The following is a 25,626-nucleotide window of genomic DNA, read 5'->3' on the forward strand; positions in this document are numbered from 1 at the left end:
TGACCCCGACGTGATTCGAACACGCAACCTTCTGATCTGGAGTCAGACGCGCTACCGTTGCGCCACGAGGTCCTGCACGCTGCACGGTTTTTGTCGTTTAGAAGGACTTCGGGAAAAAAAAAAATAGAAGGACTTGGGTTTCAGCAGGTGTCAGGTGCAGGGTTCAGTTGTCTCCCCCCTCCCCCCACCCCGCCCGTGTTTTGACTTGGGATTGACTCTGAGCTCTTTGTCCCTAATAGAACCGAGCTGTTCAAAGCAAAATGCAAATGTGGGTGAAGCCAGCGAGGAGCTCCGGGCGCGGAGGGTACTCGTGGGCAGGATTTGGGAAGCCCACCTCCCCAGGGGTCTTAGGGAGCGAGGTATGGGAAGCGTCTGTGGAAAATGCCAGTCGCAGCTCCCAGGGGGCAGGGGTGGGGGCGTCAGGGACCCGGGTTGTGTTCAGTCTGAGCCTTTCCGTACGCGGAGCAACGCGAGAATTTGCACCCCAGGTATGCCTGTGGAGGAAGACTATTTCCGCCTCCCAAAAGGGACACTTAGAAGTTTTATTTTTTGCTTTAAGAAAAATTAACACATATGCGTTGTAGAAATCTCATCAGATACGAATGCAAACAAAAACAAAACTAGGATATGGGGTGTTGAGCACCTGCAGACACCAGGCTCTGTACATCTTGCCACCTGATGTGATATTTTGGGTTAAAGAACAGGGGATCAGAGAAGGGAGAGTAATGCTTTGTGGCTGGGATGTGGAGCATGACTAGATAATACAATTTCGGTAGCAGCGCTCTGCTCATTGATGGCGCTGAGTGACTGGAGCAGAGCTGGCATCAGGGAGATTCTGGACGCAGAAGCCATGTGACAGCCAGGTGTCCCCAACTTGGGCATCATAAAGGTTTTCTGGGTGAAATATCAAGACTGATCTCGCCATATCCTTGCTGGTGTAACAGGAAACCTTCCTCTCCTGAGTTTTAGGACACAGCACACAATGAGGATTTTGAGTTGAGAACAAAAAATTCCCAGTCAAGACTAGTGCTGTTGGGGACGATTTCAACTTAAGATTTGAGGTCTCTGGTTCAATGCTGCCTTTCAGCATGTGCCTTACTTTTTTCTACATATCCAGGCCTGCTGGAAGACATTGAGAAGGTTCCATGTCGTTTATAGACGAGCACTCACAGCAAAGCTTCCACTGTAGATGCTGCAGTGAATTTGCTGCAGCGACAGAAGAACCAGCCTTCACTCTGCCAGCATTTCTAAGAGCCAAACTGAGCCACTAAAAGTTGCAACAAGAAGAAAGGTACCTCTTTATTGTTTCAATAATATATTTTATCTTTCAAATACAACACATGATACTAGTCTTAAGCTGAGGATATAGAGTTATGGAATGTAAAGGATCTATAGATCTATGTCCCTTTTAAAAAAATATTTTATTTATATATTCATGAGAGACACACAGAGAGAGGCAGAGACATAGGTAGAGGGAGAAGCAGGCTCCATGCAGGAAGCCCAATGCGGGACTCGATCCCGGGACTCTGGGATCATGCCCTGAGTCAAAGGCACATGCTCCACCACTGAGCCACCCAGTGATCCTGGTCTATATCCTTTTAATGGGAATAGATTTTATTTTTTTTATTTTAAATTAATTTTTATTGGTGTTCAATTTACCAACATACAGAAAAACACCCAGTGCTCATCCCGTCAAGTGTCCGCCTCAGTGCCCGTCACCCATTCCCCTCCAACACCCGCCCTCCTCCCCTTCCACCACCCCTAGTTCGTTTCCCAGAGTTAGGAGTCTGGGAATAGATTTTAAAGTAACAACAGTAGGGATGCCAGGCTGGTTCAGTGGGTAGAGCATGCAGCTCTTGACCTCGGGGCTATTAAGTTTGAGCCCCACACTGGGTATAGAAAAATACTTAAAAATAAAATCTTTTAAAAAAATTAAGGTAACAGAACAGTTAAGAGAGCACCTCCAAGACACAGACTTGGAGATCATCTCTATGTCTGAAATTTGGGATTCTCCCAAAGCTCAAACCAGAATGTATGGATTTCTATTTCTCCCAGGGAATCCCCTAATACTGAATGCCCTCCCAGGAAGGGATCAACTGGGGGCTTTGCTCCAGATTGAGGTTGGCAGCTTCACGCCCACCTTGACAGCTCTTTGTGGCCTCAGATGATTCAGGGGTATCGGTGGCAGAGATGCTGTTACTCTTTTGTTCTAATAATCTTACATTAAAAGAAGAGGGAAAAGGGTAAATGTGTTAAAACAAACCATTCTTTTTTTACTCAAAATCTCAATGAAAAACTGCTACCTTTGAATTCTCAAAAATCCCATTCTTATTCAAGAAAAACCATAATCCCTCCCTGGGTGTGTCCTGGGGAGGCTGGGCTCTGCCATTTACCAAGCACCTTGGTGCCAGCACCTATGGGTTAAGTTTTTGGGAGGCTTATTAGGACATAAATGAAGCACCTTAAATATAGCTCAGATTTAAAACACACCCTCTGCCCTAAAATATGGTTGAAGTAGGGACCTCCAGACGAATAGCCCAACCTTGCCCCGCAAGAGCTCAGATTTGACCTCTATGCCCACGTGGCAGGATCAGACTCCTTGCCTTGTTCTTGATTTTAAAGAGAAATAATCCAGTATTTCACCTTGATGTATGGTTTTCATATAGGTTTTTCATAGTTTACATTAAAAGGGTCTTGAAGACTTTGGGATCAATTTTCAGGAGTTTTTTGGGAATTTAATACATGCTTACTTTAAAAAGCAAGGTGTGGGGGCACCTGGGTGGCTCAGTCAGTTAAGCATCTGCCTTTGGCTCAGGTCATGATCCTGAACAGGGAGCCTGTTTCTCCCTCTTCCTCTGCCTGCCGCTCCCCCTCTTTCTCTGTCAAATAAATAAATAAATAAAAATTTTTAAAAGATTTATTTATTTATAATAGACATAGAGAGAGAGAGAGGCAGAGACACAGGAGGAGGGAGAAGCAGGCCCATGCCGGGAGCCTGACGTGGGACTCCATCCCGGGACTCCAGGATCGCGCCCTGGGCCAAAAGCAGACGCTAAACCGCTGAGCCACCCAGGGATCCCCAATAAATAAAATCTTAAAAAAAAAAAAGTAAGAAGCAAGGTATGATTCCTTCAGGGGGTTCTGCTGATACTCCGCATAGAGCCAAGAGTGAGGGGGCAATGGGAACCAGCTGAAGGTTAGTAGGGCTCTATGATTCACTTACTGTAAGACCCTTTCCTCAACTGAAGGAGATTCTGATCACTGAGGTGAAGTTTGTTCTCCCTAATGTAGGAACAAGAGAAGGGGGACCTCTCTCACCCCTTATATGCCCTGTCCCTGCTTAACATTGCCCATGATGGACCCCCAGAGAGTTGCACAAAACACTGACTCTATTCAACCTCCATCACTGACCTTGGATGTGACCTCACATCACAAATTGCATTGATCCCCACTCCCCAACCATATTAGACGCCTCCAAACCCTCATAACTCAACCTCTCATCCCTGAATTAATCTCAACAGAAGGTCTCAAGCACTCTCTTACAGACCTGTAGTCACTGATGCCTGCAGGCCCAATCTTCAGACCCTGAATTCCTGTTGCTTTCACTGGCTAGCTTCCAAGATTCGACCATCTGCCTACTCCCAGCATACCCTGCAGGTCAGAATCCACTGCTCCTTCCTCTTCCCCTCAGGACTCTTTAAGACTTTTGAGCCTTTACTGGACTCAGTGGTGAGTCAGAGGTGAAGAGTATTGAACAGGATTGATGATCACAGCAACAGGCACTTTAGTAATAAATGTTCCCCAAATGAACTGAGTGAAAAAGCTTCTTGGAAAGAGGAGCTTCATTTATCTGTAAAATTGTGATTCTAAGATCTTCTGTCAAGGCGTTTTAAGAATTAAAGAAGATAATGCGATGTATAGCAGGGTGACTATTGTTACTAATACTGTATTGTATATTTGAAGTTGCTGAGAGAGTAGATCCTAAAAGTTCTCATCACAAGAAAAGGTTGTGTGTGTGGTGTTGGATATTAACTAGACTTACTGTGGTGATTGTGGGACCCAGGAAATTGAACAAAATCCCCTACCCCTGGACAAGCAGAGCAGGACTGACTCTATTTTGGGCTGCACCCGCCTTGTGCTGACCTGCTTATTACTTAGGGCACTGCCCCGCCCTAATCAAAGACCAGGACACACCCTAATCCGAAATCCGGCTCAGCGGACCAGCATGGCTGTGCAACTTTCTGCGTATCCCATTGGCCACTGGCCCCTATAAAGTTGCTAAGCTTCTTAGTCTCGGGGTCCAAGTCCCTGCTCCGCTGCGTCGGGTATACTTGGACCCAGGCTCGAGCTTGTAAATAAACCCTCGTGTGATTGCATCGGTGTCGGCTCCTTGGCGGTTTCTCGGATTCGCGATCTTGGGCACAACAGTGATCATTTTGCAAATAGCATATATCAAATCATCTTGTTGTACACTTAAAACTGATATAATGCTATATGTTAAAATTAATTACTTAAGATAATTCTAACATAACATTTAAGTGGAGTACTTGCTATGAGCCGCTTGCCTATCCTAAGTATGTTACATTATTAATCTTCTTACATACTCTCTGTGGTAGACATTGTTATTATGAATCCCACTTTTCTGGAGAGGAAACGGAAAGACAGAGACTAAGGAAATTGCCCAAAGTGATTTATCTAAGATGCAACAGCCCTGGGAAGAACTCGCTCAGCTTTTCCTTTATTGCCCAGTTAGGCAGAGTTTTGAGTGAACAAGCTCCCCCCACAACTTAGATGGATCAGTTACCCTGGGTCATTCTTGGAGGTGAAAACTTCAAATCCTTCCCTATGTCAATGAAGATTATCTCTAAGAGGGCACCTTGTTTTAGGGAGGAGGTGTTTGTGCAAGTAGTACCACAGAACTAGTGATTCGCTCTTTTTTTCCTGCACATGTATTCTTTTTTATTGACATATAACATTGAATCAGTTTAAGACACATGATACAACGATTTGATATATGTATATGTTGTGCTGCTCCATTCTTTTATAGACATACATTTTATTCAGTTTCCCACATAGCTGCTCAGTGCCAACTACGCCCAATGCCATGTTATGAGCTATGAAGTGTAACTGTCAGGAACAATCCTGAGACTTCCCACAATGAAAAACACAGAGCTTTGAATAAAAACGTAGTTCTTACCTCGTGGTTAGGTTTCCTTCATGGGGTTCTGAAAATGTATTAATGGTGTCTGCACCAGAACGCACTTGCAGCTGGACCTGTCCTGGGGAGTACATCTCTGGAATAAGCTGAACCCCTCACTCGTCCATTAACTGAAACCTTGGCTTGTGTATGTATAAAATCAGCTCTGGCCCTAGGCCCTCCACCCTCCACCCGAGGGAGTGGCCATCACAGCGCTTCCCTCCGGCCCCTCTCTGGGGCCTTCCAGGCTCAGGCGACGCCTGCGTCCCCCACGCGGCCCAGGTGGCGGGCACTAAGGAGGGGACACAGATGCCACCGGCTCCTCCTTCCCTGGTGCTGGTAAGGCCCCCACGGGCGGCAGTCTCCACTGCTCTCAGCCCCGGCTCTCCAATTCACGCAGCAGTTCCAGGGCCTCCCCAGAAGACCAGCGCTGCCCGCCCCCAGGCTCTCCCCCTCCCAGCTGCGACCTCAGATCGGACCCTCGGACCGACCCCGACGGGGCACGTGCTGAGTTCAAACCAACAGCTCAGTGACAGACGAGGGCTCCCTGGGCGAATTCAGCGGAGAAGTCCTAAGTAGAGAGGACGCCCCGCCCCGCCCCGCCCCGCCCCGGCCTGCACTGGGTCGGGAAGTTCTGCTGCTCCCTGCGCCCCTGGTGGGGGCTCAGATCCCACCAAGGAAGGCCCATCCCGGGAGGGTTGGAGTTATAGACCTAGGTGCGAGGCCAGGGTCTCCCCCCACTCCGGTTGCTCCGGACCAGCGGCCCAAAGCTGGGGGTACGCTGTGTCTAAGGCTCAGTTATACCCCAGACACCGTCTTTGGTCAATAAGCTCCCTTAAGGAATAATTAGTTAATTAATTAACTCTCTTTGAAGAGGGTTCAAGGACGCAGGAAACTATTTCAACGCAGAAGAGGAAGGGATTCAGGAGAATCGCCTGGGAGACTCAACCCTCACGCCCCCGGGAGTTCTGGCGGCGCTTGCCTAGCGGTGTTAGGAGCCTGCGGGAGCCGATCGCCGAAGGTGGGGCCCCGCCTGCCCGGGGGCGCGCTTCCACCTGCCGAGTGCAGGGATCTGCTCCCGGGAGGCTGGAACCGTGGGGCGCAGGGGAGGGGAGGGTGCAAGAGAACTTAGCTGCTCCCCTCCTCCTGGGGAAGAGTGTTACAGCCCCGAACACGGGTGATCGCCACATCTCGATGACTGTCGGGGAGCTCTCTTCCCACTTTGCGCATCGATTGCCCCTTCTCAATCCTCGCGCTGGCGCCCAGAAGTCTAGGATGTGGGGTGGCCCCTCCCAAGACAGCCACTTACCCATCTCCCTTTCCCCGGATGCGGGGCGGAGAGGGGAGCAGACTATCACCTGTGGGCTAAGATCACCCAAACTGAGGATGGGAAGTGGGTTCCACTGCAAAGGGAGCACGTGCACAGGGGCAAGAGCGACGCTGCCTCCGCACCTGGCTGGTCTTGAAATCTGTTTGTTCCTGGGTTTGTTTGTTTGTTTGTATTCTCTCCACCCAGGAGGGGCTGGAATCCCCGTCCCCGAGATTCAGAGTCGCATGCTCCTCTGACTGAGCCAGCCAGGCGCCCCTGGTCTTGAAATTTTGCAGGGTGTACTAATGGGCACTACATGAAAACTGCCAGGGAGCAAGGAAGGGGAAGGCTAGTGCAGCCGCAGGCAAGGCAGGTTGGAAAGGCCCCTCGGGTTCCGCGGGCGCAGTTCTGCACAGATTGTCCTCTGGGCAGGGAAGGTGAACAGGAGCTGCTGGATGGTGAAGGGTTAGGGCCACAAAGAGGGAAAACTGCTGGGGGTCCTGAGGGTTCTGAGGTGCAAATCCACTATCTAGCCTTGATATTTGGGCAAAAGATGACTTCTCTGTGGGAGTCAGGTGAAGATGGGACTAACACCAAGTCGCATTGTGCGCTCCCCCCCCCCCCCACACACACACCTCAGCTGAGGATGGGGGAGTGGAGCCCAGGTCACCAGAGCCTGTACTGGACACAGTCTAGCAGCTCAGCCCAGGCCCTTTGGCTGCTGTCCTCCTACTGGTCCCTTCCTTTCTGGAGCCGTTTAAAGCTGACTCTACAGAGGCCACCACTGTGGCCCACAGCTCCTCTTCTGAGTCTCAGGCATAGACTTGGGTTCCCACCTCTCACCCCTATCTACTTTCTCTACCCTTGAAGAAGCCAAAGAAAAGGGGCACCTGTGTGGCTCAATGTTTGAGTGTCTGCCTTTGGCTCAGGTTGTGATCCCCTAGTTGTTGGATCAAGTCCTGCATCAGGCTCCCCGCAGGGAGCCTGCTTCTCCCTCTGCCTGTCTCTGGCTCTCTCTCTGTGTTTCCCATGAATAAATAAATAAAATCTTAAAAAAAAAAAAAAAGAAGAAGAAGAAGAAGAAGCCAAAGAAAAATCAGAGAAACACCACATGGAGCCCCATTGGCTCTGGAAGGAAATACCAACATTCCAATGCTGGCAGAATAGTGACAACAGGAAGCATGTCACCAGAATGAAGGACAATGTGAGCCAATGACCTCAGCCTTATGGGAAATCTCAGAAAACTTGGCTGACAAGGGAAATGGAAGCCAGGGTGTGAAAGTGCTGTCTGCAGTAAAAATCTGTTTGCAGAACACCAGAGTGAAAAAGAGCCTCAGAAGGAACAGATGTTATTTCTCATAACAAGTCTTTTGCAGCTTTTGAAAAAGGTGCAGACCTCTTCCCAATCCAGAGGAGACTAGAGGGGTCACGTGGGCAGGGTCTGGAGGACCTTGAGGATCTGAATCTGACAAGTCCTCACTGCATGTGGCACAAACCAGAGAGGAAAATGTAAGCTGAATCTTAAAATAACAACAACAACAACAATAATCAGAGCCCTAATGAGCACTGTGATTAGAGTTTCTGGGTCTGCAATAGGAGGAGAAAGAAAAAGAAAGAGAATGCCACATGCTCAGGCTCATGCAGCTTCTTCTTTTCTCCATGGGAGCTGATGAATGAACATGTGAGTCCCCATTAATGATTTCTTCATGGAGGAGTTGCACAAAGGGCATCCCCCACCCCACATGATATTAACATTTACCCTGCCCAGCACACTTGGGAGGCAGTGTGTCCTTCATGGGGTCCTATCTATGCTCCTTGTGCTCCCTAAATCTCCCTGAGCTGTGTAAGGCTTCCCTCCACCACTCTGGTATCTTGAAGGAAGTAAACACTAGGGTAGGTTTCCTAAAGGAATCTGAGTAATGACTCATTATCACGTTTTTGCCTTGAACAAGCTTATTCCCATTGACCTGGCATCCCAACAGATCCAACTACCCTACCTTTGCATGGGGACCTCCACACAACATTAAAGTAGGAAGGGCTTCATAAAATGTTTCCCCTAGCATTTAATCATGAAAATGTTGAAACAATGGGAGATAAATTTGACAGATAACACCTGTTTCTCCACAACATTAATTCTGTCATTAGCATTTTTTTTTATTTTTTAGCTTTTTAAAAAATCTTATTTATTTATTTGACAGAGGGAGAGAGAGCACAAGCAGGGGGAACTGCAGGGAGAGGGAGAGGGAGAAGCAGACTTCTGGTGGAGCAGAGAATGATGTGGGACTCAATCCCAGGACCCTGAGATCATGACCAGAACTGAAGGCAGATGCTTAACCTACTGAGCCACCCAAGAGCCCCTGTCATTAACAATTAAACATACTTGCTTTAGGGGCAGCCCCAGTGGCACAGCGGTTTAGCGCCCCCTTGCAGCCTGGGGTGTGATCCTGGAGACCCAGGATAGAGACCCAGGATAGAGACCCAGGATCGAGTCCCACGTCGGGCTCCCTGCATGGGGCCTGCTTCTCCCTCTGCCTCTCTCTCTCCCCACCCCCTACCCATGTGTCTCTAAGAATAAATAAATAAAATCTAAAAAAAAAAAACATACTTGCTTTATCACATACCCCCTAGCCTGTCAACCCATATTATTGTTTGTACCCATTTCAAAGAAAATTGCAGACACCAGCAAATTTTTCCTTAAATAATCCAGAATGCCTACTAACTGGAGTTCAATATATCTACAGTATTCTTTTCAGTTAAAATTTGCTTACAATGAAATGCATGTATCCTTTTTAAAAAAAAAGATTTTATTTATTTATTCACGAGAGACACAAAAAGGCAGAAACATAGGCAGAGGGAGAAGCAGGCTCCTCTCAGGGAGCATGATGTGGGACTTGATTCCAGGACCCTGGTATCACAACCTGAGCCAAAGGCAGGTGCTCAACCACTGAGCAAACCCAAGCATCCCAAAACGCATGTATCTTAAGTGATGAGGTTTTTTTGTTTTGTTTTGCTCTATTTTATTTTTTAAAGATTTTATTTATTTGTTCATGAGAAACACAGAGAGAGGCAGAGACATAGGCAGAGGGAGAAGCAGGCTCCACGCAGGGAGCCTGATGTGGGACTCGATCCAAGGACCACGGGATCACACCTTGAGCCAAAGGAAGATGTTCAACCGCTGAGCCACCCAGACGTCCAGTGTTTTGTTTTGTTTTAAAGATTTTATTTATTTGAGAGAGACAGAGCATGCACGCAAGAGTGGGGGTGGGTGGGGGCAGCGGCAGAGGGAGAGGGAGAAGCAGACTTCCAGCTGAGCAGGACCCTATAAGGGACTCAATCCCAGGACCCTGGGATCATGACTTGAGCCAAAGACAGATCCTTAGCTGACTGAACAACCCAGGCGCCCTAAGTGATGAATTTTAACATTTATGTAACATAAACCTCTATGAAGTTATAGAACAATAGGCTTTGTCCCACAAAGTTTTCTTATGTCCCTTCCTTGTCTATCCCCACCTTCACCCCGCCCCCACCCTCCAAAAAAACTGTTCTGATTTTTTTCAGTGTGAATGAATTTTTGCCTCATCAACTTCATATTGAGTTTAATCACCAATGGCCAAGGATTTAATCAAGTATGCCTGTGTAGTAAGCCTCCAACAAAACCCAAAATGATGGGGTTCTGAAAACTTCTAAGTTGGTGAACACATGGAGGTTCAAGGAGAGTGGTGTGCTCAGAGACAGTGTGGGAGCTCCTTGCCCCTTCCCCATACTTTGTCCTGTGCATCTCTTTTATCCGGTTGTTCCTGAGTAATATCCTTTCTTTTTTTTTTTTTTTAAGATTTATTTATTCATGAAAGACACACACAGAAAGAGGCAGAGACACAGGCAGAGGGAGAAGCAGGCCCATGCAGGGAGCCTGACGTGGGACTCCATCCCGGGACTCCAGGATCATGCCCCAGGCAGAAGGCAGACGCTAAACCGCTGAGCCACCCAGGGATTCCCAGTAATATCCTTTCATAGTAAACCAGTGAGCTAGTAAATAAAATGTTTCTCTGAGTTCAGGAAGGGTGGAAGTCATTAGAACCTCCTGTCTATAGCTTCTGGGTCAGAAACCATTTATCTCAAGGCACCTCGGTAGATCAGCGGTTGAGTGTCTGCCTTTGGCTCGGGTAGTGATCCTGGGGTCCTGGGATCGAGTCCCACATCAGGCTCCACACAGGAAGACTGCTTCTCCCTCTGCCTATGTCTCTGGCTCTTTCTCTGTGTCTCTCATGAATAAATAAAACAGAAGAAGAAGAAAAGAAGAAGAAAGAAGGAAGAAGAAGAAGAAAGAAAGAAACCATTTTTCTCAAGTGGGAATGGGGACCCCCAGCTAATTTCAGAGACATGCTTGGTGGTCAAGTGAAAAACCTACATGTTGGGATTGGTGTCAGAATCAGAATTATGTATTGGGAATATAAGGCCAGAGGGGAAAACTTGGCCATGGTCACACAAGCCCTGGTATATTCCTGAAAGCAGCTACTACCATCAGTGATTCATCTCTCTGCTGTGTCCTCCTCCTGGTCATGGCTCAGAGGCATCTGGGACTGTTGGGACATTCTTACTCCATCTCCTTGGGTTCCCTGTATCCATTTTATATCATAGAGAGCAGCATCCAAGCTCTAGGGATGGAGAAAGGGGACTGATTTTATCTTTCACTCTTGGCTTGGGCTTAGGCTCTGAGCAGGTCTGAGAGGGGAACCAGAGCACATTTCTGACTCCCAGGAGGAACTTGGCATGGCCCTTCGTTTTCCCCAAGTGTTCGCTTGAAGAGATTAACTCCATTGTCTGGAATTCACGGTCGGCTGGACACTATGTGGGAGCAGGAACCATCCCAGTGAATTAAACATAATGGGTGGAGTGAAGATAGGGTGTCCCCTCCACCCTCTGTTCTCTCCAATTCCAGTGTAGACTCTAGGAGACCTTAGAGTCATCCCTTGTGCAGGCTCCAGATGGGATCCTACACACTCCTTCCCCCCAGTGTCCAGCACCAAAGAACACATTATGGTCAAGGGGCAGAATGCCTGGATAAGAAGGTCACTTGTATGGTGGCCTCCTGGGAATACTCCTCTGATTTGCTCCATCTCACCTGCTTTTGGACAGAAATGGTTCTTGGAACAAACACAGTGCTGGGTTCCTGTTCCAGGGTTATTTATTCCTTGGGCTCCAGAGAGAAAGTTTTGTATGTATCTGTGCCTATAAATGATTCTGTGCATGTGTGTGTTCCCATCCAATAGCTTTCATTTATTTCTTCCATGTTCCTCTTTCCCTTCTCAGCTGCTGCTCACATTACTTGTCCGGGGGTTGAGAGTTTTCCTGTGCAGGCCACTGCTCCCATCTAGGACAGCGCTGTGACCAGGAGGTCTTGCTTGGCATGCGCTCTGGCACCCTCACCCCGCCCACTCCCCAGCTCTGCAGGGTGGGGCCACGTGCACATGTGGGCTGCATCTGCGTCCCTGGGAGCCTGGTTCCTGGTTCTCCCGAGAGCTATTGCCCCTTCCTGAGGACTGTAGCCCCTCCGCACAGAGCCCAGGTCGGGGCGTCCTGAACCCTAAGCCGCCAAGGCAAAAGCCTCATCCCGACGTGGGCTCCCTTCTGGGTCTGAGGCTTATTTACTATCACCATGGAAACCACCTGCTCCGCGTGGGCGGGACTCCTAAAGCGGCTGGGTGCGAGTCCTGGAACCAAGAGAGAGGATGCGGTCCCCAGCCCTTGCTGGAAGGTCTTCCACTTGAGTTAACTCCAGGCTTGACCTTGAGCCCTGACCTCCCCGGAAAGCGGAGGGCACAGGAGGCATTTTTTTTTTATTAATAAAAAAAAGATTTTATTTATTTATTCATGAGACACACACAGAGAGAGGCAGAGGCATAGGCAGAGGGAGAAAGAAGCAGGATCCCTGCAGGGAGCCCAATGTGAGGCTGGATTCCAGGACCTGGAATCTCAGGATCTCAACCTGAGCCAAAGGCAGACATTCAACCGCTGAGCCACCCAGGTGCCCCAAAAGGTCCCTTTGTGATGCTCCCAGAGCCTCAACCGCTGACTGGCCAGATTTATGAAAAGCAACTATAAAAGCCCAGGTGGCAGGCCAGAGAGGGTCCAGGCTCAGAGAGAGGGGTCTCCAGCTCTGGGCCTTCTGCTGGTCCCTTCCTTCCAGAGGCCTATCCTAGCCTGTAGTCCTTTTCACAGGCACAGACTCAGGTTTTGCATTTCCCACACCCACTGGCCCCTCTGACACCATGTTCCCCATCTCTGCCCAGGGCTGGGGCTGCTGTGCCCCGCACTTGTGTCTCTGGAATCCAGCCCTCAGTTCCAGGCTGCCCAGCAGCCCTGCTAACACCTGCAGCTCTGGTCCACTGTGGCCATCCATCTGGAGCCACCGGGGAGCTGTTGAGTTCTGATTTCCTGAGTCCTGGGAGTGAGAGTCACCGCTATAGAGATGAGAAATTGGGTGTGTCAGTGTCTCTGTGTGAAGCCTTGCAGGTAAGGGACAGTCCCAATTTCAGGAGAGGAAAGAGTCCCAATGCCAACCTCTAAACCACTGGGGAATACCCTGTGTTTGAGATGAAATGAACAAAAAACAGCTCAAAAGCCATTCAGGATTGACAACCATATTCTTTGTTTTTATAGCTTTTGTGAATGTGTTTTGTTTCATGCAATCATTTTTATATTAAGTAAATTATATTGTTCCATATCAGAAAAAGCCATCTAGTATTATAGATAACAGACTGAAGTAAATGAAGGTCATGCTCTGCAGAGCAAGACTAGACCAGAGAATGAGAAACTAGGTCCCAAGAATTTCTAGAGATAGTTTTGACAGGTGCAGAGAGGCAGCCTTTTTGACCCAATGTGGACTAAGAATCATGAGGACTTCAGAGTATATAGCTCAGAAGAGTCTCAGGTATTAAAGGGGTGGAATGCGCAGGATATTAGGAACTTTCTTATCCATAAAAAAAGATAACAATTGGACATGGGAGCCAGCAGTTAGTTGTTCAAAATACCTCTATTAACAGGCAAAAAGTTCTTACAATATTGTCAGAATATTAATGGAAATCAAAAAAGAAAAAAATCTTTAAAGAAACATTATTCTGGATAATAAAGAATGGGAGGAAAATGAGCAAAGACAATTAAAGGAGATGATGTATAAAGAAACATTCAAGAACTAGAGGAATAAAAAAACAGAAAACAGAGCTTTCCTACAAAACCCAGGCAGGTAACTCGGTAAGAAAACCAGGGCTACTACCTTGCAGCTCAAGTTCTTTCTGGAAAAATACCACCAGTAACCTGTGGTTGGTACTTGATGAATTTTTTAAAATCATTTTTTAGTGCAGTTTTGGATTTACAACAAAATTTAGAAAGAGGTGCAGAGACTTCCCATATACCACTTGTCTCCATACCTCTGTAGCCTTCCTCATTATCAAAATCACTCACTGGAATGATAATTTTTTTTGCTAAGGATAAGCCTACATTGACACATCATAGTTATCTAAAGTCCATAGCTTACCATAGAACTAACCCTTGGTGTATATTCTGTAGGTTTGGACAAATGTATATATATATATATATATATACACACATATATCCATTATTTTAAAAAATTTATTTATTTATTTATTTGAGAGAGAGAGGGAGAGCACCAGCTGGGGGGAGGGGTACAGGGAGAGGGAGAAGCAGGCTCCCCACTGAGCGGGGAGCTGCAACTCCAGAGTTGATCCCAGGACTCTGGGATCATGACCTGAGTCAAAAGCAGACACTTAACCTACTGAGCCACCCAAGCACCTCTGGCATCCATTATTATATCATTCAGAGTATTCTCAATGTCCTTAAAACCATCTGTGCTCTTCGTTTTCATCTCTCCCTGCCTCCATCTCTGACAACCACTGTCCTTTGACTGTTTCCATAGTGTTGCCTTTCTCAGAATGTCATATGGTTGGAATCAGAGTAGGAAGCCTTTCCACATTGGCTTCTTTCACGTAGTAACATGCATTTAAGTTTCCTCCATGTCTTTTTATGGCTTGAAAGCTCATTTCTTTTTAGTGGGCAATACTATTCCATTGTCTGCATGGACTATTTGAAGTACCTATTCACCTACTTTAAGGACATCTTGGTTGCTTCCAAGTTTGGGCAATTATGAATAAAGCTGCTATAAATATTCATATGCAGGTTTTTGTGTGGATATAAGTTTTCATGTCCTTTGGATAAGCATCAAGGGGCATGACTGTGTTACCTAATTTCCTTCCTAGTCATCCTGTAGAATCAGTTTTTCCATATCTACAAAATAACTTGCTGAGATTTGATTGGGATTGAATCTATAGATCAAGTTGGGAAGAACTGACATCTTGACAATATTTTCTTCCTCTCCATGATCATGAAATACCTCTCCATTTATTTAGTTCTTGGATTTTGTTCATCCAAGTTTTATATTTTTCCTCATATAGATCTTGTACATATTTTGCTAATTGCATACCTAGGTATTTCATAGTTTTTGGTGCTGATGTAAATGGCATTGTTTTTATTTTTTGTTTATTTTATTTTATTTATTTATTCATGAGAGAGAGAGAGGCAGAGACACAGGCAAAGAGAGAAGCAGGTGCCATGCAGGGAGCCCAATGTGGGACTCCATCCTGGGACCCCAGGATCACGCCCTGAGCCAAAGGCAGGCACTCAACCACTGAGCCACCCAGGCTTCCCTGGTATTGTATCTTTAATTTCAAGTTCTATTTGTTCATTCTTGGTATATAGGAAAGTAGTTGATTTTGTATGTCAATCTTGTACCGGCAACCTTGCTGTTAATCACTTACTAGTTCTAGGAGTTCTGTTGATTCTTTCCGATTTTCTACATAGACGATCATGCCGTCTGCAAATAATGACAGTTTTACATCTTTCTTCCAAATTTGTATACCTTGCCTTATGCCATAAGCAAGGACTTCTGGTGCCATGCTGAAAAGGGGTGGTAAGAGGGGACATCCTTACCTTGTTCCCGATCTTAGTGGGGAAGGTTCTAGTTTCTCTTCATTGAGTATGATGTTGGTTAGAGGTTTTTAATATATAGTCTTTATCAAATTGAGAAAGTTCCACTCTGTTCCTAGTTTGCTGAGAGTTTTTATCATGAATGGGTGTTGGATTTTATCATGAATGGTGTTTTGCAGTGTTATTTGGATGTGTCCTGCATGTGCATCAGACAGGTCAGTCTGGCACCTGGGTAATTATTTACTCTAGTTCAGTTCTCAAACCTGTGATATGCAGGCTGGGGTCAGAGCCATACATTATCAGCTTTGTGGGGAGCCCATAGTTTATACAGAACTGTAGGGGATACTAAAAATACAACCTTACTAAAAGAAAATTTTATACGAACAAAACACCAAAGGCCATCATTTAATAAGGATATTTTAACATTCCCCTCTGATATTATCCACTTGTAAGCATTTTGTCTTTAAATAATTATTTAGAAATCATATATACCATATTGAGTCACCGGGCTGGTTCAGTCAGTAGAGCATGTGACTCTTGAGCTCAGGCTGTGAGTTCAAGCCCCATGTTGGGTGTAGAATAAATAAATAAATACATACATACATACATACATACCATTTCAGAATCAATTTTACTTAAGTAATATAGCTTCCATTTTTGCCTAATCCTTTCAATCACTATCTTATTTTTATTTTTTTAAAGATTTTATTCACTTATTTGAGAGAGTATGTGTGAGAGAGAAAGTACCAGCAGGAGGAGGAGGGTGGGCAGAAGGAGAGGGAGAAGCAGACCTCTGCCAAGCAGGGAGCCCAATGTGGGGCTCAATCCCAGGACCCTGGGACGGTGACCTGAACCAAGGCAGATGCCCAACCAACTGAGCCCCCCGGGCGCCCCTCAGTCACTACTTTAAATATTGCATTGTGATCCATCGAAGATATTATGCCAGTATCTTAATTCTCTCAATTATTATATAATTCTTGCTTCCGCAGTAAGGAATTAAAGTTTACAGTACCCAACCCCAACTCTGACTCACATGCAGGGTTTCATTAATACAAACGTCACATCTGGAAAACATCCCAATAGATTTCTCAGTACTAATTCCCTGAGAAAGTATACTCTTTGATATTTTTGAAACTCTTTTTCAGTAATTCCTACCCTGGAAATTGTCAGAGCCCTTGTGGGAACATGACAATCACATTCCGGTATAAAATGAAATCACTTCACCAGGTCCCTTAGATCCAGTCATCCCCCCCACCCAACGCAGCCTGTCTATTGCAATCACCAACATGCTGGGGCTGGCAGACAGCTCACATGAGTCCCCTCTGCCCATGTGCTGAGAGTAACAGGGACAGATTCTTCTGGAGAATTATCATTTAATTCTATTTACATCTCTTCTTTAGGTTCCTGTTATGGACTATATGTTTGTGTCTTCTTTTTTTTTTTTTAAGATTTTATTTATTGATTCATGAGAGACACACAGAGAGAGGCAGAGACATAGGCAGAGGGAGAAGCAGGATCCCTTCAGGGAGCCCAATGCAGGACTCGATCCCAGGACCCCAGGATCATGACCTGAACCAAAGTCAGATGCTTAACTGCTGAACCACCCAGGCGTCCCCATGTTTGTGTCTTCTAAAAATTCCTATGTTGAGGGGTGCCTGGGTAGCTCAGTTGTTGAACACCCCACTCTTGGTTTCAGCTCAGGTCATGATCTCAGGGTCATGAGATCAAGCACATCATTGGGCTCTTAACGCAGGGGGCAGTCTGCTTGAAGATTCTCTCCCTCTGCCCCTTCCCCCACACTCTGATACATGCTCTCTCTCTCTCAAATAAACAAATAGGGGGGCAGCCAGGGTGCCTCAGCGGTTTAGCGCCACCTTCAGCCCAGGGCGTAATCCTGGGGACCTGGGATGGAGTCCCATATGGGGCTCCCTGCGTGAAGCCTGCTTCTCCCTCTGCCTGTGTCTCTGCCTCTCTCTCTCTCTGTGTCTCTTGTGAATAATAATAATAATAAAAATCAAATAAACCAATAGGAATCTCTGGGTGGCTCAGCGGTTTAGCGCCCGCCTTCGGCTCAGGGTGTGATCCTGGAGTCCCGGGATCAGGTCTCACATCCAGCTCCCTGTGTGGAGCCTACTTCTCCCTCTGCCTCTCTCTCTCTCTCTCTCTCTCTCTCTCTCTCTCTTATGAGTAAATAAACAAAATCTTTAAAAACATATTCAAATAAACAAATACATCTTTAAAAAAATATGGGACACCTGGGTGGCTCAGTCAGCTAAGCACCAACTCTTTGTTTTGATTCAGGTCATGATCTTAGGGTTGTGAGATCCAGCCCCGTGTGGGGCTCCACAATCAGCACTCAGCACAGAGTTTGCTTAAGGCTCTTTCCCTCTCCCTTGACCCCCTTCTCACCCCATGCTCTCTTTCTTTCTAGAAATAAATATATCTTTAAAAAATTCACATGTTGGGCAGCCCCGATGGCCCAGCGGTTGGGCACCGCCTTCAGCCTGGGGTATGTTCCTGGAGACCCAGGATCAAGTCCCACGTCATGCTCCCTGCATAGAGCATGCTTCTCCCTCTGCCTGTGTCTCTGCCTCTTTCTCTGTGTGTCTTTCATGAATAAAGTCTTTATTTTTATTTATTTATTTATGATAGTCACACACAGAGAGAGAGAGGCAGAGACACAAGCAGGCTCCATGCACTGGGAGCCCGACGTGGGATTCAATCCCAGGTCTCCAGGATGGCGCCCTGGGCCAAAGGCAGGCGCTAAACTGCTGCGCCACCCAGGGATCCCTAAATAAAGTCTTTAAAAAAAAATTCACATGTTGAACCCCTACTCCTCAATGCGATGGCATTGGGAGGAGGGGTCTTTGGGAGGTAATTAAGTCATGAGGGTGGAGTCCTCATGATGGAATTAGCACCTTTGTAAAAGACACAAAAAAGGCTCTCTGCCATGTGAGGATACAATGAGAAGGCAGCCATCTGCAAACTAGGAAAAGAACCCTCACCAAGAGTCAAATCTGCAGGCACCTTGATCTTGAACTTTCGATCTCCAGAACTATGAGAAATAAGTTTCTGTTTAAGCAATCCAGTCTATGGTAATTTGTTAGAACCACTCAAAGACAGTCCTGTTTATTATTATTTTGCAATCTAAGATTGTGTATTTCTCTATTTTTACACACATTCACACCTTCCTTTCCATTACCTTTCATTGATCTCTTCATCATTTAATAATTTGATAATTTAGGAGCAGCTGGGTGGTTCAGCTGGTTGAGTGTCTGCCTTCGGCTCAGATCATGATCCCAGGACATGATCAAGCCCCACATTGGGCTCCCTGCTCAGCTGGGAGCCTGCTTCTCCCTCTCTCACTGCCTGCTGCTCTCCCTGCTTGTGTTCTGTCAAATAAATAAAATCTTTAAAATAAAAAATAACAATTTGATATTTTGTACCATTTTCCTTGCTTTTCAGATGTTTTCAATATTGTCTACAACACTGTCTCTTGAATTCTCTTCAAATGTGCTATATTTTTGTTGATTACCATTTTAAAAATTTTCAACCACCTTTTACAATTTATTTTTACATTCCCTCATCTCTCATTTTGTTTTCATGATCTGTGGTATAAATTTCATTTCTAATCTTTGTACTTTTTTAATTAAAAAAAAATAATCTTTGTACTTTTTAAAAGAAGGGCACCTGGGTGGCTCAGTCAGTTGTGTCTGGCTCTTGATCTCAGGGTCATAGGTTTAAGCCCTGTTCCACAGTGAGCATGGAGCCTACTTAAAGAAAATAAAAATAAAAAATAAATAAAATTAACTTATTTGTTTTCTTGTGTTCTTTTAATCTGCTCTCTCCCTTGTCACCATCCTTCTGTACTATTTCCCTTTAATTGCATATAAATCAGATCCTCCAGGATTTTTTCACTTTTCAACTCCTCTCACCTCACCACCTGTGTATCAGGTGTGTCCTCTCTGCACTAACCCTTAATGCTTCTTTGCCATTAGAACTTTGCTTCTCCCTCACTCTATGATATATATATATATATTTATATATATTTATATTTATATATTTTTAGACCTTTTCCTTATTATACTAGAAATGCACTTGGGGCCTTATTTCCCTTTGGTGTGCTAAGATGCCATGATGAGGTGCTCCTTGCATTTCTGACATACTGAACATAGGGACTTCTTCAATTGCTATCTCTGTGATTCTTTCATTTATTGTTCTGTTCCTCGTACAACAATTTAACAAACACCAATTGAACATCTTGAATGAGACAGCCAGACTTTGAGTTCAGAAACAGAGCTTTATTTTAAGGAGCTCAATTTATAGTGGAAGAGGCAGAAAAGTAAGCTGACCACTGATGGATATTAACTACCACAGTGTACTTGGCAATAAAAAAAAGTATCACAAGGAATCTTGTTTGATAAGTGAAGGTAATGATCCCTCCCTGACTCCCACCCCCAGCACCACCTAGGATGAGACAATGATCACAATGGCCTTTGTTAACTTGTAAGGAGTTCCCTGTTATGGGGCAGTTTTTCCTGGCAAGAAGCACCCCTATTATTTCTGTGGTGAGAAGAAAGATCGTTCAAGGTTGCCAAACCTGGAATGGTCACAGCTTTTTGTCTAACAGAGAACTGCCCCATCCCCTCTGTAAATCATATCCCAATGTCACTCCAGAAATGCAAATCCCTTTAAAACAAGTCTTAATGAGTGGCGCCTGGGTGGCTCAGTTGGTTAAGTGTCTGACTCTTGATTTCAGGTCAGGTCATGATCTCAGGGTTGTGAGATTGAGGTCCACACTGGGCATGCTTAAGAATCTCTCTCTCCAAAATAAATAAATAAGTAAGTAAATAAATAAATAAATAAATAAATAAATAAAAATAAATAAATAAATAAATAAATAAATAAATGTTAATGGGTATGATACCTCCTACTTCCACACTCCCATGCATTGCTGGTGACAACTTGTTGAACTTATCAGGACTTGGGATCCCTGGGTGGCGCAGCGGTTTGGCACCTGCCTTTGGCCCAGGGCGCGATCCTGGAGACCCGGGATCGAATCCCACGTCGGGCTCCCGGTGCATGGAGCCTGCTTCTCCCTCCGCCTGTGTCTCTGCCTCTCTCTGTGACTATCATAAATAAAAAAAAAAAAAAAAAAAAAAAAACTTATCAGGACTTGAGAAGAAATTTTCCAGCAACACATGAGCATGGTGTCCAAAGTCACCTTGAAAAGCACTGGACTTTTGTCTTTGTTCTAAGAATAGAAAGGAAAGAAAAGGTATTTCAAATGAATTAAACTTCTATGAGGAGACAAATGTCAAGAAAATGGATCTCTGCTCCATTGAGGAATGTGTTTTCTTGATGGATCTATGAAGGGAGTAGATTACAACCCTCTGGCACTGAGCCTCTTGCCCAGGGGGTTTATGCATTGCACTAAAGACAGCAAGATCCTGGGGTTCACCCCTTCCTTGTCCCTGTTTTCTTCTGAGGATGAATGGCTAGGACTTCGAAATCATGGGTCTTGGGGAAATCTGTGCATTCTGACTCCAGGCTTTGTTTGCACTCCTGGTTTTTCACATAACCACAAATCCTTATTTATTTGTTTGTTTATTTCATACTTAGGCTCCTCCTTGAATAGGGAAGAAAATAGTGGAATCCTAAAGTTCCCTGAGGCAGGCAGCTCCCCTGAGGCTGTCTGCTGGTGCCTGCTGTCATTGCATCCCTACTTTAGAGAAGGAAGTGAAGTTCAGGGAATCAAAGCATCTTGCCCAAGTCAGAATTTATTAACCAGGAATGGTTATCGTGGCCTTTTCAGAAAAAACCAAAATGGTGGTGAAGCATCACTGTGCTTGGAAAAGTGGAGGAAATAGGGGTTAGAGCTGTATACCCCTAGCGTCTTGCCTTTCTTTTCTTTTTTTTTTTTTTTTCCGTCTTCAGAGTCCAGTCCAGGGCTGGGATATATATCCTATGCCTCTGTAAGTTCCCAGAACAATTCTTTTTTTAATTTTTTTTATCCATTTATTTATGATAGTCACAGAGAGAGAGAGAGAGAGAGAGAGGCAGAGACACAGGCAGAGGGAGAAGCAGGCTCCATGCACCGGGAGCCCGACGTGGGATTCGATCCCGGGTCTCCAGGATCGCGCCCTGGGCCAAAGGCAGGCGCCAAACCGCTGCGCCACCCAGGGATCCCCTCCCAGAACAACTTTAAGGAGACAAAGGCAGAAAGCCAGGATGCTCTTTTCTCATTTCCCATTTTTGGGTCCCTGCCAGCCTCTTCCCTCCTAGGATGGGAAGGCCAGGCTGAGCTCTACCATCACCATCCCGCCCCCCCATTCTCCTATTCCCCCACCCCCATCCTCCTCTCCCTACTGCAGAATCCCGAGGCTTTGCCCTCCAGGGACTTCGCCCTTCATCCTAGGGTGCGCTTGCAGTTCTAGACTCGTACTGGTTGCGACCCGCTTCCCATGAATCTCTGCTTCCCGCGCCGCCGCGCAGCGGCGCGTCGCTCCCTACCCAGCAGTCCTTGCGCGGTCCGGCAGAGCGGACACCCAGGACTCCAAGATGGCTTCGCCCGGTGAGTAGGTGGACTTGTTTAAGGTTGCAAGGTTGAGGGCAGCAGCCGTGATGCAAGGTTCCGGGCTCACGGCTGCGCTGGGAGGGAGGGAGTGGGGGCTGTGGAGCCGCCTTCCCTTCGTTCAGGGCTTTCCCTGCGGCCTCACCGGAGGCGCACCCAGCCCTTTGCCCAGGGTCCTGCACCGTCCGACGCTTCTCCGCTCGCTCAGCCGCGCCGTCCGCCTGCCCAAGGCCCTGCGTCTCTTGGCTGCAGTGGGGAGGGTCAGGGCAGCCGAGGGACGCGTCTGCGAGCTTGGGAATGCACCACCTCCAGCCACTCTTCCTCTTCGCTGAACAATATTGACCCCGCCGCCACCTAGGCGCTTTGTGTTTGAACCCTGCTCGCAGCTTCTTCCCTTCTTCCCAAAGCTGAAGCTCAAATTAAGCTCCAGGAGGAGCGAATGCCTAGGACTGTGCCTGATACCAAGGAAGGTTGGACGCATATATGTTGAATACCTTTGAATAGGCTTAGGGAGGTGGAGCGACTTACTCAAGGTCACAACTAGTGAGAGGGCTGAGCTGGGCTGCTAAAGAGGAGTTTGGGGCCTCATGGCAAACGGAGCTTTAATCACAAGGATGGCATTATGATCTGCAGGGTTTTCAGTGACATGCGTGTATAAACCTACAGTTACCAGACTGTGCACACTGATTTTTTGTTGGTTTTCGTCTTTGTTTTTGTTTTAGTACGGAAACCATATTTTAGCCCTAGATCCTCTCACAGTAGCCTTGTCAGTAAGTCCCTGTCTAGAACATTGATCTCATTTTAAATATGAAAATAACAATCAGAGATGGAGTGTGGCCTGCTTGAGGCAGAGTTTTGATTAACCTACGTGTTTTACCCAACTTCTATATTCTTAATATCAGCCTGGAGACATGAAGAGGGGATCAGAAAAGATGAGAATGATGCTGCTTTTCCCATCTGTAAAATCAGGCTTGAGATTATTTATCAGCGGTAGTTATGTTGTTTAAACAGGACATGTGAAAAGGAGCCACTGAGACTTGGCATCTTTTAAGTAGAGTGAAGTGATGAGTACTGTGGACTAAGCATTAAACAACTGGGTACATATAGGGTACTGGAAAGACTGCCTGGCCCTCTGTTGAGTGCTGGTCATTCCAGCTTCCACCCCATAACCTCTGAGCAGGGTCATGTCACATCTGGCCCTTTTAGTATGACTCTAGGTGTTGGGATTGTGTTCAAGTCTCTTAAGTACTGACCATCTTTTAGATGGTGTCTGTTGCCAAAGCATAAAGCCACTAATTCACTAGCAAATAAAGTGATGGGAATATGAGTTAGCAGCAGATGAGATTGGGTAAGCAAACTGTGGCCAGTGGGCTAGATGTCCTGTGGTCTGTTTTTGGCCAGTGAGCTGAGAATGGTTAAAAAAAAGGGAGGGATCCCTGGGTGGCGCAGCGGTTTGGCGCCTGCCTTTGGCCCAGGGCGCAATCCTGGAGACCTGGGATCGAATCCCACGTTGGGCTCCCTGCATGGAGCCTGCTTCTCCCTCTGCCTGTGCCTATGCCTTTCTATGTGTCTCTCAGGAATAAATAAATAAAATCTTAAAAAAAAAAAAAAAAAGGAAACCCTCTTTATGTGTATAAATATATGGAAAAATGAATTTTAAATTGTTGGCTGTTTTCTCCCGTGATGTGCCAGGGCACTGTGCCAGCCTCTGAATGTGGTCATGAGGATGCGGAGTATGTTTTCGTAGTTTGTGGGCTCAGAAGTGACCCAATTTTGTTTTGTTTTCAGTTACCTTTTACCAGTGAAAAATACTTTGACTTAAGATACTGTGTTTCTTTTGCACATCTCCCCCAACACAATCCTATGATTAAAAGCACTTTTAAACTTTTTTATTATTCAAAGACAAAGGAAACAATAGTGTAATGAATACTTAGTACTCATGACCCAGTGTCAACAGTTAGCAACGTCTGCCATTCTAGTTCCATTTATATATTAGTCACTCGCTGCCCCCCATGTGGCCATATTTAAAGCCAGTTGGTTTTAGAATGATGCGTTCACACTCCTCACTGCATGCAAGAAGGCTTTGGGACTGTAGCAGAGGTGTAGCAGAGGTGTTGACTACATTCTTATTCAAGAAGAGATGTGGTACAGTCATTCTTGGAGTGAGGGCTCCTGAGCCAAGTGAAGACAAAACTGGCATGAAAAATGTGTACTTGTTAAACTTTTCTAGGAAAAGAATGGATGGGGTGACAGAAAAAAGTACAGGTCTTTCTCAAATGACTTTATTGTTTGGTGTTACTACCACTGACCCTAAACTCTGACAGAGATTTGGCACATATCCCAAAATTCATTTGAGACTGTTTCATGTTAAAAAATATTACCAAACTAATCACATCACAGTTTCCTGTTTGTAAAAGAACTAAAGGGTGCGATTCATCCCTGAAGTCTTGTATGCTTAAAATGTTCTAAAGTTTGGTTTGTATGCCATTTCTTTCTTTGCCTCTGTCTTGTTTCACACAGACCTTACTGACATTTCAACAATAATAATATTAACAATTTACAGTTCTGAGTAAGGTTTGAAATGGTTTTATATAGATTCTCATTCAGTTCTTGGAATAAGCCATTTTACAGACAGATTGGAGCTGAGAGGTTATATGGGAAGGTAGTGCTAGTCCTTGAGATAAGGTGGGCAGGGAAGGAGGCCTTTTAGGGAATAACATTTAAGTTGAGCTGGCCGTGTGATGATCCAAGAGCGCAGCACACATGAAGGCCCTCAGGTGAAGCAACAGAAAGGGGTCTGGCGGCAGTACGGAGCCTGGTGAGATGAGATCATTGTCTGGTGATAGGATGTCGGTTTCTAAGAGCCAGGCTTTCGTCTGTAGCCAGTGCCATATCCACAGTGCTAGCATGCTGCTTGACATAAAGTAAGTGCTCCATATTTGTTGGATGAGTTTATTATTATTATTTTTTTAATTTTTATTTATTTATGATAGAGAGAGAGAGAGGCAGAGACACAGGCAGAGGGAGAAGCAGGCTCCATGCACCGGGAGCCCGACGTGGGATTCGATCCCGGGTCTCCAGGATCGCGCCCTGGGCCAAAGGCAGGCGCCAAACCGCTGCGCCACCCAGGGATCCCTTGTTGGATGAGTTTAGATGGAAGGTTTGGACCAGTTTGTTTGGGACAAGCAGTCTAAACCATAACACTCAGGCTATGTATTAAGCCTCCATTTGACAGACACTTGATAGTGTCCAGCTGGGCCAAGTGTCTGGTTCTCCAAATGACCTGTATCAGATTAGAAGCTGCCATTGAGTCAAGAAGGGCTCCCAGTTGAGGCTATATTGTAATCATCTTGGCTTCAGAGTAAAATAGGAAGGGGACTGGGGAGGACCAGAGCAGGGTAGAACTGTGAATGTTCAGATGCTCATAAGGAGAGAATTGTCTCCTTTCTCATCCTCCCCATAGAGATCAACTTTAAAGAGCTGCTGAGCAGGTATTCTCTTCAGGGCAAGGAGCCAAAGACCACTGTCCCTTCATAAAGATTACCA

At 45.9% G+C, this 25,626-nt stretch overlaps 1 protein-coding gene and 1 non-coding gene across 3 annotated transcripts in view; one reads left to right on the plus strand and one right to left on the minus strand.

Moving 5' to 3' along the window:
• On the minus strand, positions 1 to 72 carry TRNAW-CCA. Its single transcript has one exon. It is a non-coding gene; the product is annotated as a tRNA-Trp (tRNA).
• Positions 73 to 21,938: 21,866 nt separating this feature from the next.
• LOC121487742 (ATP synthase subunit f, mitochondrial) overlaps positions 21,939 to 25,626 on the plus strand; it is a 46,491-nt gene continuing 42,803 nt past the window's right edge. Inside the window, exon 1 of one of the 2 annotated variants that reach the window (XM_041749723.1) lies at positions 21,939 to 22,080. In XM_041749723.1, coding sequence (XP_041605657.1) covers positions 22,068 to 22,080 — 13 coding nt within the window. In that variant the 5' untranslated portion in view covers positions 21,939 to 22,067. The remainder of the gene's footprint in view (positions 22,081 to 25,626) is intronic. The other variant, XM_041749721.1, reaches the window with a different exon arrangement.

The sequence above is a fragment of the Vulpes lagopus genome, chromosome 3 (assembly GCF_018345385.1).
Source record: "Vulpes lagopus strain Blue_001 chromosome 3, ASM1834538v1, whole genome shotgun sequence".
Classification (NCBI taxonomy): domain Eukaryota; kingdom Metazoa; phylum Chordata; class Mammalia; order Carnivora; family Canidae; genus Vulpes; species Vulpes lagopus.